We start from the raw sequence: 13,386 nt of genomic DNA, 5'->3' as shown, positions 1-13,386 counted from the left end.
GCTACAACACCGTAATATAGACATAATATGACATTTATTTTCCCTTTAGTACTTTAACTATTTGCACATCGCTACAACACCGTAATATAGACATAATATGACATTTATTTTGGAACGTATTTTGGAGTGTAATATTTACTGTTCACAATAAACTTTTGATTGTTTATTTCACTTTTGTTTAATATCTATTTCACTTGCTTCAGAATAAAGCTTCCAATAAAGCCCTTTAAATTGAATTGAGAGAGAGGGGGTCTATCTACAGTATATAAACTACAGGGTCATCTAGCGCTTAAGGGTAACATATTTGTTTGTGTTTGTGTTGGCTTGTTTTTTTTCCCTGAATATTTTTTTTGGAAACAATTCACTCCAATCCTGGTCTTGAAAAAACCTTAAGGGTGTGTGTGTGTGTGTGTGTGTGTGTGTGTGTGTGTGTGTGTGTGTGTGTGTGTATGCATGCACGCGTGCGACACCACGAGAGATATGTGAGACACAGAGAGCGAGACAAAAAGACAGACAGACGGACAAAGCTCTTTGGCCTCATACAGTATGTATCACTATGTACTATAGAAGACACTAACATAATCTGTTACAGCTCTTCCTCAGTCAACCCCTCCCCTGGCATCATCTCACACCCCTGACAGACAGCTATCATCACAGAGCTGCATTCCTGTCTGGAGTCCCAGATAAACACAGAGTGGACACTTCAGACCTGGCTCCATACAGTATAGAGCACGGTATATGGTAGGAAATGGAGACCAGGGCCTGTACTGTGTGTAGAGCAGATCACATTACCAGGGGGAAAGGGAGGACACTATAGATATAGATAGAGATAGAGATGCAGCATTTAAAGGCAATGTTTACACATTTACGGTAAACGGTGCAGATGTCAGCCCAAAAAAGGAAATTACATGTAAATGTCAAGTGATCTACAACACGATTGGGATTGAATCCTGGCTGAAGTCTAGAAGAGATTCCCTCTGTCTCTCAGAGTGGGAGAATGAGATTCCCTCTGTCTTTCAGAGTGGGAGAATGAGATTCCCTCTGTCTTTCAGAGTGGGAGAATGAGATTCCCTCTGTCTTTCAGAGTGGGAGAATGAGATTCCTTCTGTCTCAGAGTGGGAGAATGAAAAACGGATTGTAGCTCAGCTGTCGTCTATTCTTCTCCATACAAGACTCAACATCCAGAAGAAGTGGGAAAACAAAGCTGCTGTCTTTATCTTAAAGCTGACCAGGCCTTCTGACGTGATGATAAACCACGTCATTAAACCCTGTCCATGTCTGGGCTCCCATGGACATCTCATCAGCATAATAACAACATCCCGGTCAACATCCGTCTGTTAAAGCTGACCAGGCCTTCTGACGTGATGATAAACCACGTCCTTAAACCCTGTCCATGTCTGGGCTCCCACGGACATCTCATCAGTATAATAACAACATCCCGGTCAACATCCGTCTGTTAAAGCTGATCAGGCCTTCTGACGTGATGATAAACCACGTCATTAAACCCTGTCCATGTCTGGGCTCCCACGGACATCTCATCAGTATAATAACAACATCCCGGTCAACATCCGTCTGTTAAAGCTGACCAGGCCTTCTGACGTGATGATAAACCACGTCATTAAACCCTGTCCATGTCTGGGCTCCCACGGACATCTCATCAGTATAATAACAACATCCCGGTCAACATCCGTCTGTTAAAGCTGACCAGGCCTTCTGACGTGATGATAAACCACGTCATTAAACCCTGTCCATGTCTGGGCTCCCACGGACATCTCATCAGCATAATAACAACATCCCGGTCAACATCCGTCTGTTAAAGCTGACCAGGCCTTCTGACGTGATGATAAATCACGTCATTAAACCCTGTCCATGTCTGGGCTCCCACGGACATCTCATCAGTATAATAACAACATCCCCGTCAACATCCGTCTGTTAAAGCTGACCAGGCCTTCTGACGTGATGATAAACCACGTCATTAAACCCTGTCCATGTCTGGGCTCCCACGGACATCTCATCAGCATAATAACAACATCCCGGTCAACATCCGTCTGTTAAAGCTGACCAGGCCTTCTGACGTGATGATAAATCACGTCATTAAACCCTGTCCATGTCTGGGCTCCCACGGACATCTCATCAGCATAATAGATTCTACAAATAGCCACCACTTGCCTTGATGACAGCTTTGCACACTTTTGACCGATAGTCTACATATGGAAGTAGTTTATTGTAAAATATGGGTAAAAAAATATCAATAAATAAATGACTGATTTATTTATTTTTTGACTATCTGTTGTTCCATGTCTGAATCTGTTATTCAATGTGTTTCTACTGGCTAATAGCAGTAAGGACTATCTGTTATTCAATGTGTTTCTACTGGCTAATAGCAGTAAGGACTATCTGTTATTCAATGTGTTTCTACTGGCTAATAGCAGTAAGGACTATCTGTTATTCAATGTGTTTCTACTGGCTAATAGCAGTAAGGCCAAATGATTTTTGATTTTTTTTATACCTAAAGGAGTCCTAAAATGTGTGTGTGTGGGGGGGGGACAGACAGACAGAAGAGCACCAACGACACATGCGTAACATGTGAGCTCATCCCTCACCCTGTTACATACAGTGCCTATAATCAATTAAAGCACAGGCCTCTCTCACACAGGCCTCTCTCACACAGGCCTCTCTCACACAGGCCTCTCTCACACAGGCCTCTCTCACACAGGCCTCTCTCACACACAAATTGATGGTTTGGACATCCTAGGCATACTTGACAAGATGACAGGGCAAATAGTGTGTCTCAACAGAGTTTATAGGTTGACTTTCAAGTTCCATCTAATAATATCTTTACACACAGCAAATCAAAGCCTGTCTGTGGATATAAACAATGTTAAAAGCCATAATGCAGAGCGGTGCTTGCAATAAGTCAGAGAGGTAGTAGTAGTGTGTTTGGGGTTGGACTTGAAAGCGCATACCAGACCCAGCGATACCCTATTATGAGTAAATCAGTGATGTGGGCTCTGTAAATTATGAGCGTGTGTGTGTGTGTGTGTGTGTGTGTGTGTGTGTGTGTGTGTGTGTGTGTGTGTCCTAGCCTCTTCTTTGTGTGGTTGTTATTCATGTGCAGGTTACTGATTGATCCGCCACGCTGAGGGAGTGGCGTACAAGGCAGAGAGCAGCTCCACATACAGGGCTCAGCTACCAGGGTCAGACACACACTGACACTAGCATGTGTGAAGTGAGCACCCTAATTTGCCGTCTATGATGAATACAGTCAGACAAACACGCACTCTCTCAAATACACACACACACACACACTCTGAAATACTGTAAAATAATACTGAGCGAAACATACAGCTCACAGTGTGTGTATATACAGTATGCACACACACACACACACCATCTATATCCCATCCCCACACAGACCCATATCCCTGTACAGTATCTCCACACACAGTTTCAGTTCTGATGTCAAAACCCCCATCTCTGATAGTAGCCCACTCCAAACCCCCCCACGCTGATCATGAAGACAACCTTCTCCAAACCCCCCCACACTGATCATGAAGACGACCTTCTCCAAACACCCCCACACTGATCATGAAGACAACCTTCTGCAAACACCCCCACACTGATCATGAAGACAACCTTCTCCAAACACCCCCACACTGATCATGAAGACAACCTTCTCCAAACACCCCCACACTGATCATGAAGACAACCTTCTCCAAACCCCCCCACACTGATCATGAAGACAACCTTCTCCAAACCCCCCCACACTGATCATGAAGACAACCTTCTCCAAACACCCCCACACTGATCATGAAGACAACCTTCTCCAAACACCCCCACACTGATCATGAAGACAACCTTCTCCAAACACCCCCACACTGATCATTAAGACAACCTTCTCCAAACACCCCCACACTGATCATTAAGACAACCTTCTCTGTCTCCAGAGCTGAACAAATATGCCCAGAATGTGACAGCAGCTCCGCACACGTTCCGGCGGGAGACAAACAGGACAGATGACGACGACATGACCAGACATGCACTCCCTGCTCCGATGCAAACTGTGGGAAAGGAGACATTCAATGGGAATGGGTTGTGTACACTACACAGAGCAGCACAGAGCCAAGGGCTTAGGGTTGGAGACTCAGGTTGTGCCCCAAATGGCCTAGCCCCTATGGGCCCCTGTCAAAAGTAGTGCACTATATAGGGAATAGGGTACCATTTGGGACGCAACCTCAGAGAAAGGAAGCTGTAGGTTAAAGCAAATAGAGTGGGTTCTAGGAGTGGGTGAGTGAGTGAGACACCATTCAGGGTGAAAGAGTGGGTGAATGACTGAAAAACCGTTAAGGGTGAAAGAGTGGCTGAGTGAGTAAGTGAGCCACCATTAAGGGTGAAAGAATGGGTGTGAGTGAACCACCATTAGGGGTGAAACGTGATGCTGGATACAGGCTACGTACAGATACAGGCTAGAGGCAGGTGTTCACACATGGAGGTTAAACATAGTCAGGAGGGGAGAGAGACAACACAGGGAGAATGATGGATGGATACAACACCTTTTCTCCATGCTGAGTATCATAGATGGATGGATATAGCACCTTTTCTCCATGCTGAGTATCATAGATGGATGGATATAGCACCTTTTCTCCATGCTGAGTATCATAGATGGATGGATGAATGAATATAGCGCCTCGTCTCCATGCTGAGTATCATGGATGGATGGATGAATGACTATAGCACCTTGTCTCCATGCTGAGTATTATGGATGGATGGATGGATGAATGAATATAGCACCTCGTCTCCATGCTGAGTATTATGGATGGATGGATGGATGAATATAGCACCTCGTCTCCATGCTGAGTATTATGGATGGATGGATGGATGGATGGATGGATGGATGGATGGATGAATATAGCACCTTGTCTCCATGCTGAGTATCATGGATGGATGGATGGATGAATGAATATAGCACCTCGTCTCCATGCTGAGTATCATGGATGGATGAATGAATATAGCACCTTGTCTCCATACTGAGTATCATGGATGGATGAATGAATATAGCACCTTGTCTCCATGCTGAGTATCATGGATGGATGGATGAATGAATATAGCACCTCATCTCCATGCTGAGTATCATGGATGGATGAATGAATATAGCACCTCGTCTCCATGCTGAGTATCATGGATGGATGAATGAATATAGCACCACTTCCACATGCTGAGTATCATGGATGGATGGATGAATGAATATAGCACCTCGTCTCCATTCTGAGTATCAATGATGAATGGATGAATGAATATAGCACCGTGTCTCCATGCTGAGTATCATGGATGGATGGATGAATGAATTAAGCACCTCATCTCCATGCTGAGTATTATGGATGGATGGATGAATGAATATAGCACCTCGTCTCCATGCTGAGTATCATGGATGGAAGGATGAATGAATATAGCACCTCGTCTCCATGCTGAGTATTCTGGATGGATGGATGAATGAATATAGCACCTCGTCTCCATGCTGAGTATCATGGATGGAAGGATGAATGAATATAGCACCTCGTCTCCATGCTGAGTATTCTGGATGGATGGATGAATGAATATAGCACCTCGTCTCCATGCTGAGTATCATGGATGGATGGATGAATGAATATAGCACCTCGTCTCCATGCTGAGTATCATGGATGGAAGGATGAATGAATATAGCACCTCGTCTCCATGCTGAGTATTCTGGATGGATGGATGAATGAATATAGCACCTCGTCTCCATGCTGAGTATCATGGATGGAAGGATGAATGAATATAGCACCTCGTCTCCATGCTGAGTATTCTGGATGGATGGATGAATGAATATAGCACCTCGTCTCCATGCTGAGTATCATGGATGGATGGATGAATGAATATAGCACCTCGTCTCCATGCTGAGTATCATGGATGGAAGGATGAATGAATATAGCACCTCGTCTCCATGCTGAGTATTCTGGATGGATGGATGAATGAATATAGCACCTTGTCTCCATGCTGAGTATCATGGATGGATTTTTAAAATATTTTTTTAATTTAACCTTTAACCTATTTAACCTGGTAGGCTAGTTGAGAACAAGTTCTCATTTGCAACTGCGACCTGGCCAAGATAAAGCAAAGCAGTGTGACACAGACAACAACACAGAGTTACACATGGAATAAACAATAAACAAGCCAATAACACAAGCAAGTCAATGACACAGTAGAGAAAATAAAGTATATATACAGTGTGTGCATAAGGCATGAGGAGGTAGGCAATAAATAGGCCATAGGAACGAATAATTACAATTTAGCAGATTAACACCGAAGTGATAAATGAGCAGATGATGATGTGCAAGTAGAGATACTGGTGTGCAAAAGAGCAGAAAAGTAAATAAAATAAAAACAGTATGGGGCTGAGGTAGGTAGATAAGGTGGGCTATTTACAGATGGACTATGTACAGCTGCAGTGATCGGTTAGCTGCTCAGATAGTTGATGTTTAAAGCTGGTGAGGGAAATAAAAGTCTCCAACTTCAGCGATTTTTGCAATTCGTTCCAGTCACTGGCAGCAGATAACTGGAAGGAAAGGCGGCCAAATGAGCTGTTGGCTTTGGGGATGATCAGTGAGATATACCTGCTGGAACGTGTGCTACAGGTGGGTGTTGTTATCGTGACCAGTGAACTGAGATAAGGCGGAGCTTTACCTAGCATAGACTTATAGATGACCTGGAGCCAGTGGGTCTGGCGATGAATATGTAGCGAGGGCCAGCCGACTAGAGCATACAGGTCGCAGTGGTGGATGGTATAAGGTGATTTTGTAACAAAACGGATGGCACTGTGATAGACTGCATCCAGTTTGCTGAGTAGAGTGTTGGAAGCTATTTTGTAGATGACATCGCCGAAGTCGAGGATCGGTAGGATAGTCAGTTTTACTAGGGTAAGTTTGGCGGTGTGAGTGAAGGAGGCTTTGTTGCGGAATAGAAAGACGATTCTAGATTTTATTTTGGATTGGAGATGTTTAATATGAGTCTGGAAGGAGAGTTTACAGTCTAGCCAGACACCTAGGTATTTATGGTTGTCCACATATTATAGCTCGGAACCGTCCATGGTCGTGATGCTAGTCGGGCGGGCGGGTGCGGTCAGCGAATGGTTGAAAAGCATGAGTTTGGCTTTACTAGCGTTTAAGAGCAGTTGGAGGCCACGGAAGGAGTGCTGTATGGCATTGAAGCTCGTTTGGAGGTTCGTTAGCACAGTGTCCAGGGAAGGGCCAGAAGAATGGTGTCGTCTGCGTAGAGGTGGATCAGGGAATCGCCCGCAGCAAGAGCAACATCATTGATATATACAGAGAAAAGAGTCGGCCCGAGAATTGAACCCTGTGGATGGATGGAATATAACACCTCGTCTCCATGCTGAGTATCATTGATGGATAGATGAATGAATATAGCACCTTGTCTCTATGCTGAGTATCGTGGATGGATGGATGAATGAATGAATATAACACCTTGTCTCTATGCTGAGTATCATTGATGGATGGATGAATATAGCACCATGTTTACATGCTGAGTATCATTGATGGATGGATGAATGAATATAGAACCTTGTCTCCATGCTGAGTATCATGGATAGATGGATGGAATTAATATAGCACCTCGTCTCCATGCTGAGTATCATTGATGGATGGAATGAATGAATATGGCACCTCGTCTCCATGCTGAGTATCGTGGATGGATGGATGGATGAATGAATATAGCACCTTGTCTATATGCTGAGTATCATTGATGGATGGATGAATGAAAATAGCACCTTGTCTCCATGCTGAGTATCATGGATGGATGGATGAATATAGCACCATGTTTACATGCTGAGTATCATGGATGGATGGATGAATTAATATAGCACCTCATCTCCATGCTGAGTATCATTGATGGATGGATGAATGAATACAACACCTCGTCTCCATGCTGAGTATCATGGATAGATGGATGGAATTAATATAGCACCTCGTCTCCATGCTGAGTATCATTGATGGATGGAATGAATTAATATGGCACCTCATCTCCATGCTGAGTATCGTGGATGGATGGATGGATGAATGAATATAGCACCTTGTCTCTATGCTGAGTATCATGGATGGATGGATGAATGAATATAGCACATTGTCTCCATGCTGAGTATCATGGATGGAAGGATGGATGGTTGGATATAACACCTTGTCTCCAAGGCTCTTCGAGAGTAACTTTCCTAATTCACCACTCATGTATGGCATCTCACTGGCACACATTCAGATGGCAGACATTTAGGACCAGAGCAGACAATCTGTTAGCCAATCATCATCACCTATAGACCAGATATTAAGTAATCTGATGAGGCCTGTATATTGTATACCACATTACATTTACATTAGTCATGTTATTCATTTAGCAGACACTCTTGTCTAGAGTGACTTACAGTTAGTACGTTCATGTTAAATAGTTAGTTGGGCCGACCATGTATCACAATCACAGTAAGTACATGGAGAAGATGACATGTACACATCCGTCCATTGGCGAAACAAATAAATAGTGTTGTAGGACATAACCCTTGTTGTAGGACATAAACCTTGTCTTGCTGCAGGGCAGTGGAGATGAAGCAGTGTTGTAGGACATAACCCTTGTCTTGCTGCAGGGCAGTGGAGATGAAGCAGTGTTGTAGGACATAACCCTTGTCTTGCTGCAGGGCAGTAGAGATGAAGCAGTGTTGTAGGACATAACCCTTGTCTTGCTGCAGGGCAGTGGAGATGAAGCAGTGTTGTAGGACATAACCCTTGTCTTGCTGCAGGGCAGTGGAGATGAAGCAGTGTTGCAGGACATAACCCTTGTCTTGCTGCAGGGCAGTGGAGATGAAGCAGTGTTGTAGGACATAACCCTTGTCTTGCTGCAGGGCAGTGGAGATGAAGCAGTGTTGTAGGACATAACCCTTGTCTTGCTGCAGGGCAGTGGAGATGAAGCAGTGTTGTAGGACATAACCCTTGTCTTGCTGCAGGGCAGTGGAGATGAAGCAGTGTTGTAGGACATAACCCTAGTCTTGCTGCAGGGCAGTGGAGATGAAGCCGTGGTGAGAGGTCCATCAACCTGTCAATCAACTGTATTTGCAACCAAACTGTCAAGAGACAACATTGTCTCAAATGGAAACACACTCTACCACATCAATGTATTATTCATCTCTAATCTACATACAATGATACATAGAGACCATACTGCAAGTAAACATCATATTCTTCTTGAGGTTTTCATTAGGTATCTTTGGCCATTGTGTGACCTCCAGACCTTGAAAAGCACCTCTCATTATACCAACAGATTAGAGGTCAGGTGAGTTCACTAATGACTATTGTTGGTACTTTGCCATTCTAGACAAAGTTTTCAAACATCTTGTGAATTATTTGACAGCAAGAATACAGTCAGACTTAACTATTGTCAATAGTCAGACATTGTTTAGTCAAAGACTAACAGAAATTGCCACGCCTGGCTTCATGTGAGGCTCTTTGAAAGGGGAAATTCACAACAAGGGTAACTTGATGATCAACTACCTTTAAGTAATAAGCACCTCGGGGTTTGTGGTATTTGGCCAATATACCACGGCTAAGGGCTGTATCCAGGCACTCCACGTTGTGTCGTGCCAAGAATAGCCCTTAGCTGTGGTATATTGGCCATAATATACCACAAACCCAGAGGTGCCTGATTGCTGTTATAAACGGGTTACCAACATAATTACAGCAGTACAAATACAGTGCCTTGCGAAAGTATTCGGCCCCCTTGAACTTTGCGACCTTTTGCCACATTTCAGGCTTCAAACATAAAGATATAAAACTGTATTTGTTTGTGAAGAATCAACAACAAGTGGGACACAATCATGAAGTGGAACGACATTTATTGGATATTTCAAACTTTTTTAACAAATCAAAAACTGAAAAATTGGGCGTGCAAAATTATTCAGCCCCTTTACTTTCAGTGCAGCAAACTCTCTCCAGAAGTTCAGTGAGGATCTCTGAATGATCCAATGTTGACCTAAATGACTAATGATGATAAATACAATCCACCTGTGTGTAATCCAGTCTCCGTATAAATGCACCTGCACTGTGATAGTCTCAGAGGTCCGTCAAATGCGCAGAGAGCATCATGAAGAACAAGGAACACACCAGGCAGGTCCGAGATACTGTTGTGAAGAAGTTTAAAGCCGGATTTGGATACAAAAAGATTTCCCAAGCTTTAAACATCCCAAGGAGCACTGTGCAAGCGATAATATTGAAATGGAAGGAGTATCAGACCACTGCAAATCTACTAAGACCTGGCCGTCCCTCTAAACTTTCAGCTCATACAAGGAGAAGACTGATCAGAGATGCAGCCAAGAGGCCCATGATCACTCTGGATGAACTGCAGAGATCTACAGCTGAGGTGGGAGACTCTGTCCATAGGACAACAATCAGTCGTATATTGCACAAATCTGGCCTTTATGGAAGAGTGGCAAGAAGAAAGCCATTTCTTAAAGATATCCATAAAAAGTGTTGTTTAAAGTTTGCCACAAGCCACCTGGGAGACACACCAAACATGTGGAAGAAGGTGCTCTGGTCAGATGAAACCAAAATTGAACTTTTTGGCAACAATGCAAAACGTTATGTTTGGCGTAAAAGCAACACAGCTGAACACACCATCCCCACTGTCAAACATGGTGGTGGCAGCATCATGGTTTGGGCCTGCTTTTCTTCAGCAGGGACAGGGAAGATGGTTAAAATTGATGGGAAGATGGATGGAGCCAAATACAGGACCATTCTGGAAGAAAACCTGATGGAGTCTGCAAAAGACCTGAGACTGGGACGGAGATTTGTCTTCCAACAAGACAATGATCCAAAACATAAAGCAAAATCTACAATGGAATGGTTCAAAAATAAACATATCAAGGTGTTAGAATGGCCAAGTCAAAATCCAGACCTGAATCCAATCGAGAATCTGTGGAAAGAACTGAAAACTGCTGTTCACAAATGCTCTCCATCCAACCTCACTGAGCTCGAGCTGTTTTGCAAGGAGGAATGGGAAAAAATGTCAGTCTCTCGATGTGCAAAACTGATAGAGACATACCCCAAGCGACTTACAGCTGTAATCGCAGCAAAAGGTGGCGCTACAAAGTATTAACTTAAGGGGGCTGAATAATTTTGCACGCCCAATTCTTCAGTTTTTGCAATGTTAAAAAAGTTTGAAATATTCAATAAATGTCGTTCCACTTCATGATTGTGTCCCACTTGTTGTTGATTCTTCACAAAAAATTACAGTTTTATATCTTTATGTTTGAAGCCTGAAATGTGGCAAAAGGTCGCAAAGTTCAAGGGGGCCGAATACTTTCGCAAGGCACTGTACATTTCTGTCATACCGATTGAATTTCAGGGCTCGAATCACCCAGTTTATAATATCTAATAACTCATCACAATCAACAGAACAGCAAGATGTGTTGAAACAGTATATCACTCAATAGTTAGACGATGAAGGTGGGATGGTGGGATACTGTGAAGTGGTTGGAGCTTAGTGACTCAGTCAGGGACCATGGTGCCAATCATAACTGACCTTTAGAGTACAGGAAAATAAATCATTATCTCGTGTCCATGTGCATGTATCTCTCTGGGGCACGTTCACTTTCACTCAACACAGATAACCTACGCGCCCGCGCGCTTACACGTAACCTAAAGTTACATATTTACAAGTAACCTAAAGTTACATAATTGAAGCTGATACTGTGCACATATAGATGGACAACTGTAAAATAACAATGTAAAGTATTATAATAACATTACAGCAAAGTAATAACAACAACAGGAGTATCCATAATAAATATCCTATCAAATGGTACACCTACCTGAATATCCTGATTTCTTCATGATGATCCTTCGTACAGAAACGACTTGCTTTAAGCCTTGATATGAGTTGTTATTTTAGCCAGGCAATGTCTCAGACGTGTTCGATGTCCGTGGCAATCAGATCCTCATTTACAACCGTAGTTTCACAGGTTTCACAGGTATCTCGGTGCGCGCTCTTCTCCCTATTCCTCCCAATCCTGGAACGTTGAGCTTTCCGAACACACCTGGCTGCGGGGAAAATCACGGGAACCGCTACTTCGTGGACTTGAAGTAAATTAGTGAATGATTTAATTTATCAGGATCGAACGCGAACGCTGAGGGAGTTCACCTCAGGAGTTCACCTCAGGGCCAGGCTATCTCTAGATACGTAGAATGGATACAAGCACACCTGCGCTACCAACGCACGCCCAATCTGAAGGCGGGACTTGGAGCAATATACTGTACACAGTAATCAGAGGAAGTTATGTCAAAGTTCACGGTGATGACACTGTGGGCTAACCCATTGAGAAAATATACATTTAGAAATCACAGCATGTCAACAAACAATTGCTTATGGCAGTAGGGTGGATCATTGCTTACTTTAAAATGAGAATCCACATCCGTGTTTGATTGTAAATAGGCTACAGTTGTAATATCCTTTTCATGTACAGTATCACTTTAGTATGAAAAGACTTCGGCAAAGACGTTTTGCTAAAGTCAAAATTCTAGTGCTTATGCTACAACAGATGTGTGAAAAGACCCAATTAACAGGTGATTAATGAAGGATGCAGCCAGTAGCTCATTCAACCACGGGAATCCTGTTATGTCAATCATATCAAAGTGTACAACTGTCAGAGTCCTTCAAACATGCAAATAAGACTTGATGAAAATGATTATCCTCGACCTCATACAACGTGCTGATATTCTGATCTGAGAAGACCTCTTGTGGACGTTTCTTGAAGGACAAACATCCTGTTTACTTATTCTAAAACCTAGGTGAATAGAAGCAAGTATGTAAAAAAATACATGTAAAAATAAGAAGCAAGTATGTAAAAAATATATATTAAATGTAAAAATAAGAAGCAAGTATGTGTAGCTGCTGTCCAATATGTCGACCTTCGTATAGGTTACTGGGTGTGTCGAAAGGAGTGGGTGTATGTGCCTGCTGACCTGGCTGAGGTGCTTCCCACTGGGCAGCTCTATCACGATGTCGCCGGCGGTAGCTAACATTGCGACCAGTGCACCAGTGTTGTGTCAAGGTGCCTGCTGACCTGAGGTGTTTCCCTCTGGGCAGCTCTATCACGATGTCGCCGGCGGTAGCTAACATTGCGACCAGTGCACCAGTGTTGTGTCAAGGTGCCTGCTGACCTGAGGTGTTTCCCTCTGGGCAGCTGTATCACCCCTACAAGCTCTCACAGGCTCATGTCGGAATTAGACGTTCATCCATGTTTCTCAAACGTCAACTTTTGAAGTTGTTCAAAACACCATATTTAGTGTTTCAGGTTAAGTTTAGACAACTCACTAAAGG

The 13,386-nt window shown here is 43.4% G+C and overlaps 1 protein-coding gene across 1 annotated transcript in view; it reads right to left on the bottom strand.

Annotated features, from left to right (window-relative positions):
- The window catches only part of LOC110516540 (septin-9), a 156,017-nt gene extending 143,823 nt beyond the window's left edge, over nt 1-12,194 (bottom strand). Inside the window, exon 1 of the mRNA XM_036941638.1 lies at nt 11,879-12,194. Within this exon, the coding sequence (XP_036797533.1) occupies nt 11,879-11,900 (22 nt within the window). The 5' untranslated portion in view covers nt 11,901-12,194. The remainder of the gene's footprint in view (nt 1-11,878) is intronic.
- Between the last annotated feature and the right edge of the window lie 1,192 nt (nt 12,195-13,386).

This window comes from Oncorhynchus mykiss, chromosome 13, assembly GCF_013265735.2.
Source record: "Oncorhynchus mykiss isolate Arlee chromosome 13, USDA_OmykA_1.1, whole genome shotgun sequence".
Classification (NCBI taxonomy): domain Eukaryota; kingdom Metazoa; phylum Chordata; class Actinopteri; order Salmoniformes; family Salmonidae; genus Oncorhynchus; species Oncorhynchus mykiss.
Note: the sequence above shows the minus strand (reverse complement) of the source record. Positions and strands in the feature narration are given on the sequence as shown.